Here is a 6,000-nt window from a genome sequence, read left to right as displayed (position 1 = left end):
TAAAAAGGCAACTCTATCATCAAAGCAGGTCAGGATCCGACTATACTAATAGAACCTAATCGGTCGTTTGATTCGTGAAATTTTTTTGGGATTTCACGACTTTCTCTAAGGTTTGAAGGTTTGAAGAAATTCATCCATGAAATTTCTTTTGAACCATTACACAGTCCTAGTCACTCATATGAATAATGTTAGGACACTTGTTACATGGACATTGAATTGTGATGAAATGGAGTGTGTTTCAAGCCATGTGATCATGCCTCTTACACCAAACACTATTTGGTCAATCAAAAGAAGGTTTCAATCGAAACTCTAAATCTCATGTGATGGTTGAAACCTTAAACTTGATTTCCAAACCCTAAACCACTCAGTTTTGATTCGATGTTTTATCACTTAGTTAAATCACTTTCTCATGCAACTAGCCACTCAATTACGAACCTATACATGGCTAACCACTCCCTTACATCTTGGTAATTACATTTAACCAAGAAAAGTTTTATTTGAGTCGAACCCTAGTTGAAACCCCATCTAAACCCTAATTTGAGCCCACTCGGTTAAGCCTAACTTTGGCCCACTGAAAACACCACCTAGCCCAAGCTTATTGAGCAAGCTTCTTCCTCCATCCAAGGCCACCCTATGGCTGACATGACACCTCATGGATAGCCTCAAAGAGTGGCTTGATGGCAATAGAAAAACCCACAAAATTAGCCTCCATCACTCGACTAGATTTGTAGCAGGGAAGTCAACTGTTGTAAGTACTCAACACCTCTTTGCATTGCCTAAGTATTAAATATAACCTAGAAACAAAAGAAAGGCAAGGACTTAGATAAGTCTGGGTTTGTCACATAATGATTATATGAGATAAGATATATCAGTAAGCAAACTAGGCCTTAAGGTTTGGTTTTTGATCAAATCATTTGATCTGAAACATACGATGAAAAAATTCACAAACCAACAGTATCACATGGATAAAAATCATGTCCTACAGTAGATCCAAGCATTAAACTCAAGATCACATGGCCATATTTGCATAAAAACATCCATATACCCGGAAACCTCAAATCTGTGACCTAACCGAGTCTCTTCATGCACAAAAAATCACATCTTTAAAACCAACGCCAAAAATCTTCAAACTAATATCTTAATATGTAGATTAAAGACTTAGAATCATCATATAAAAATATCAAAACTAGTGAAGCATGATTTTACCACAAAAGATCCAAGCTTTTATAAAACAGAAACTGTTTTACTCCTTCTAGTTTTCAACTTTTTAGATCTAAGAAAAATTTTCATCAAAAGCTTATAACATGCAATGACTCCTCATCAAACTTTCATATAAACATGCTAACTACAATCCATACAAAAATTAGACCAAGATCTTTCCAGTAGTTGGGTCCAAAACTCCAAAATATCAAGCACTGTCCAATTTACCTCTCAAAATGACCTTTCCAAGTTTAAAATAACTTGTGACCAATCAAATGACCATTAAAGTCAACAACAAATATATCCATAGAAACTAGACCCAAAGAGGAACAACTTTCATGAAGGGAACTACATGAGAAAATATTTACAAAAGCTTCAAAAAGGGTATGCAAAGTGACTCAGAAAAACTGTCTAAAAGAACCTTTAGCTTTCTCTCCAAGAAAACTGTTGAAAAGAGGATGAAATGAAAGGGAAATGGACTGAATGTCTTCTTACACAACTGAGGGGGTCGTGAGAGGGATGTGAATGAAACTTGAGTGATAGTTGTGTCAGCCAAAACAATGGACAAAACCAGCCCATGGTATTGCTGCCTAGAGCTACCTTGTGAGAGGTTGTGAGTGAGGTGGCTTGGCCTTCACATCAAGTACAACTTCTAAAAAGGTGGATTAGTTACCCAAGGATGGGATATCATTTTGGTTGTCATTTCATCATTACTTGACAACCAATCCCCCACCGTCTACCACCTATGTAGATCACTTAAGAGTGCCTTTATGCTAGGCATAACAGCCATGGAGAAGAGTCTAAGTGAATAAGACAAAAACAATTGGCCATGGGAAAGCACCATACCCAATGGCATGATGGCTTGACTTCATGCCTAAAATTAATTTCCACACCCTTCTCCACTGCACCACGACAACTCTACCCCCTTTCCCTAGCCATTTCAGCCTTACACTAGATGAAATAATGACCAGTTTTAACCAACCACTCACAGCAAGGGGTGTCATAGGTGGCATCATCACTCACCGCCCAAATTGCCCAATCACAAGCCACTATGGCTGGTGCCTCTCCTCCTCCTTTTTAGTCCTTTAAAAACCCTTCATCACTTCACTTCCTCCACACCATTTCTCCAAGTTTCCTTTGAGGGATCTTGAGAGCTTCTCTTCCCGTTGTTCTTGAGTGTTCTTAAGCATTCTTAGGTAAGTTCTTGAGTTGTGAGCTTTGAGTGGATGCTTCAAAGGCCACGAAATCTTTATAAGTTTCCCTATCTAGATCTTAGTTTACATGCTAAGTTGTATTTTTGAGTGTTGGTATGAATTTGGGTGAATTTAGTTACCATGCTTAGTTTGAAATCGAGTTCTCTATGGATGGATTTAATGTTTGAATTACTTTTGGTGAAAGTATTAGTTATGGCATGCCTTGATAAAGTATGATATGATTTGATTATGTTTTAGAGTAATTTCCGAAGGTTTAGATTAAGGTTAGAAACATGTCATAATAGGTTTTAATCTCTATCTTGTGTTTTTCATCACATCATGTATGGTTTGACTTTTAATCATGCTTCATTTGAGGAAATTGACTTATTTTACATAGGTTTAGACCACGAGCATTTAAAAAACCTTGTGATTGGGATAAGAAGAATGCATGATTTAATTCTAGCGTGTCATTGATGAAAAGATCATATCATGCATCACTTAAGATTTAGTTAGAATTTAAGAGTTCTTTCAAAAAATAAAAAAGTTAGAATTTAATAGTTTTATTAGGTATGATTAAATATTGTGATGAACTTGCTCAAATTTAATCTTTTATTGTCATTGAGTATTTATAGTGATCATTTTCCTTGCAAGCCATGGATTGATTAAGATTAGGCTAAGATCACTTTGATTTTTGAAGTTCTAAAGGCTTAGATTGTCTTAGATATGCGGATTATGAGGACTATGAATTTTGGTTAAGATTGGAAAGCATTTGTATTAGTAGCAATATTTGAAAGCTTAGGGGTATTTTCATAATTTCTCATTTATCTTGAAAATCTTATTTTCCTTAAGCTAGTATATATTCCAACTTGTTACAATTTTTATCTCACAGCCACTACCTCACTTTCAACTTCAACAGTCAGTAAATTAGCATCTAACTTATACTTTGATAATTATTTATGATTTATTGATAAACGTTGCATTCATTTATAACAGCCATTTTTGAGTATCAAATGTTATGGTGATTTAGTTATAGTGAGTAGTATGACTATAAATTAGTATTTGTTATAGTGATTTCAATTTAGTTTAACTATATGATAGTATTAGTATAACTACATAATTATTTATCAAAAGAAATATGATAAGAATTTATTAGGCTAAAAAATGCAACTATCATATTATATATTTTATATTTAAAACATATGATCAAATAAATTTTCATGATTAAGATTAAAATTTTATATAATAAATTATATATAACATTATTTTATATATAATTATAATTTATATATATTATATATAATATAAAAATATTATATATAATATTAAAAATTAATTAAAAATATATAAATATGCGAACCGGTTCGGTTTAGTCCTAAAAAATCTAAAATTGGGACTTGATCTATTTTGACCGATTTTTAAAATGGAAGAATCGGTCCTGAACCAAATCGATCCAGAATCGGATTGAACCAACCGATCCGAATTGGTTCGGGCCGTTCTTTGGTTTATTTTTATAGCCATACATTACTTCCTACTTTGTCGTTGTTTTTTGAAAAAATCTATCAAATAACTTTTAGTGTGTTCTTGTGTTATTATAACATATAATATAATTGAGATTATTTACACATAATTATTAATTTTAATTGAAATAATGATAGAAACAATTTGAAATATACAAATATTGTACCATCCTTTTAAAAAAAAGTTGAGCCCAATCATCATTTAGATTTTAGAGTATGTTTTATTTTTTACTTTTAAGAAAAGTTAGCTCAGTTCGTTTAAAAAAATTGAGCCCAATCATGGCACTAGATTCATAATTTTATTAACTGATAAATTATATATTGATGTGTAGTATAGAGAATGATAAATATAATTTTTTTATTAGATAATGATAGACTTAATTTACTACCTCTTACTACCCATTTACTACTTTTTTTATTTTTTAAATTATTATTTTTACTTAATGGTTAATAAAATGACTATTAGTAAAATTATATATATTTTTAATTTTTTCTTAATGATTAAGGATGTTTAAAAAATATTTAAAAGAAAATAATATAAAAATAAAAGTTTCAAATACACTATAGAGTAGTAAATGAGTGGTAGAAAGTAGTACACCTATTATTATCCATTTTTTTTTATTTAGGTTAGGTTTGGATAATGAGTTAAGATGAGATGAAAGTTAAAAATTAAATAAAATATTTTTAGAATATTATTTTTTAATATTATTATTTTTTGAAAATGTTAAAAAATCAAATTATTTATTATATTTTGTATGAAAATTTGTGAATATTATAATGATGAGATCCATAAGATCCCGTTTGGAACTTGAACTGAACTGCAGTATAATTTTAAGTTGAATATAATATTTAAACTCATAACTAATTATTAAACTCATTTCAACTTAAAACCTCTTTACACGTAAGATTCATAATTTTTTCAACTTAACATCTCTTTATATATAAGACTCACAAACTTTTTTAAATTTCTATAAATAAAAATTTATTTTAATATTTAAATACATTTAAATTTATTTTAGATAAATCCTATATAATTTACTTTATTATCTTAATTTATTATTATTTATAAAGTAATCAATTCATTCACTCAACATTCGGACAACGGGGCTTAGTAATTACTCCAGCACTCGGTAGCGTCACGACGACACTGCAACGTGTCGTCCTCGATTCTTGGACTTGGGTTTTAGACCTGACGCTTTTTGTGCAAGGGATGCAGCAGTACTTGGATGCTCGACTTTTACAGACCAGTTTCATTGAACTGGGCGACGATTTGAGTAACAGAAAGAGGAGAAACATGGACAGCCCCTTCAACGCATTTTCGCTCTTAGAGCTAGATGCTGAAGATGATAAATTGCAGCCCGCCCCTGCCTCTGCTGCTTCCGGACTTGATGTGTCCGCTAGCACTGCCACTGCCACTGCCACTTCAGGTTTTACTTTACTGAACTTACTTTTTCCTTTTTCCTTTCTTGTGGGTTACCGCCCTGATAGGGTTAGGGTTTCGGTGGCTGCTGTTTGCTTGCTTGAATGATGAGCTCTTTGATCTTGGGTTATGCAAGGTTCTTTTATCTTGAATCTGACGAAGCGTGTGTTTCAGAATAAACTGAAACTGATTGAGGGCTACCAAATTCTGTGACCATTAATGATTTTCGTTGAGTTTAAAAGAACGTGTAAATTACCGGCCTTTTCTTACTGTGGAAGGCCGATCATTGGGTCTTGAAAATCACTTGATAAGAGTTTGTAGTAAGCAGAAGCGGGTTCATCTCCTGGAACCAAGCTTTTGGTTCTTACTAAAATAGATACTCTTTTTTAAACATTACCTGATGGAAGTTAGGTATTGAAACTCTAGGAAAAAAGTGGGTACCACACTGATCGATAGATTGACACTAAAGAAAGAGTTCTTCTAGGGAGCATCCCATTTGTGACAACCATATTTGAGGACCATCGAAAAAAATCATCTCTTTTTCATTTTTTTTAAAATTTTTAATTTTCTTAAAGGAAAAGACAAAGGTTTTGAAGCTTTCATTTTAAAAAATTAAAAAAATGAAAAATAAAGATCTGGTTGGTGGTTGTCAAATGGGGTTTAGGTATCA

The 6,000-nt window shown here is 32.1% G+C and overlaps 1 protein-coding gene across 2 annotated transcripts in view; it reads left to right on the top strand.

The window, feature by feature from the left end:
• Nucleotides 1-5,050: 5,050 nt before the first annotated feature.
• The window catches only part of LOC121239228 (oligoribonuclease), a 42,667-nt gene continuing 41,717 nt past the window's right edge, over nucleotides 5,051-6,000 (top strand). Inside the window, exon 1 of one of the 2 annotated variants that reach the window (XM_041136410.1) lies at nucleotides 5,051-5,337. In XM_041136410.1, coding sequence (XP_040992344.1) covers nucleotides 5,121-5,337 — 217 coding nt within the window. In that variant the 5' untranslated portion in view covers nucleotides 5,051-5,120. The remainder of the gene's footprint in view (nucleotides 5,338-6,000) is intronic. The other variant, XM_041136411.1, reaches the window with a different exon arrangement.

This window comes from Juglans microcarpa x Juglans regia, chromosome 7D, assembly GCF_004785595.1.
Source record: "Juglans microcarpa x Juglans regia isolate MS1-56 chromosome 7D, Jm3101_v1.0, whole genome shotgun sequence".
Lineage (NCBI taxonomy): Eukaryota > Viridiplantae > Streptophyta > Magnoliopsida > Fagales > Juglandaceae > Juglans > Juglans microcarpa x Juglans regia.
Note: the sequence above shows the minus strand (reverse complement) of the source record. Positions and strands in the feature narration are given on the sequence as shown.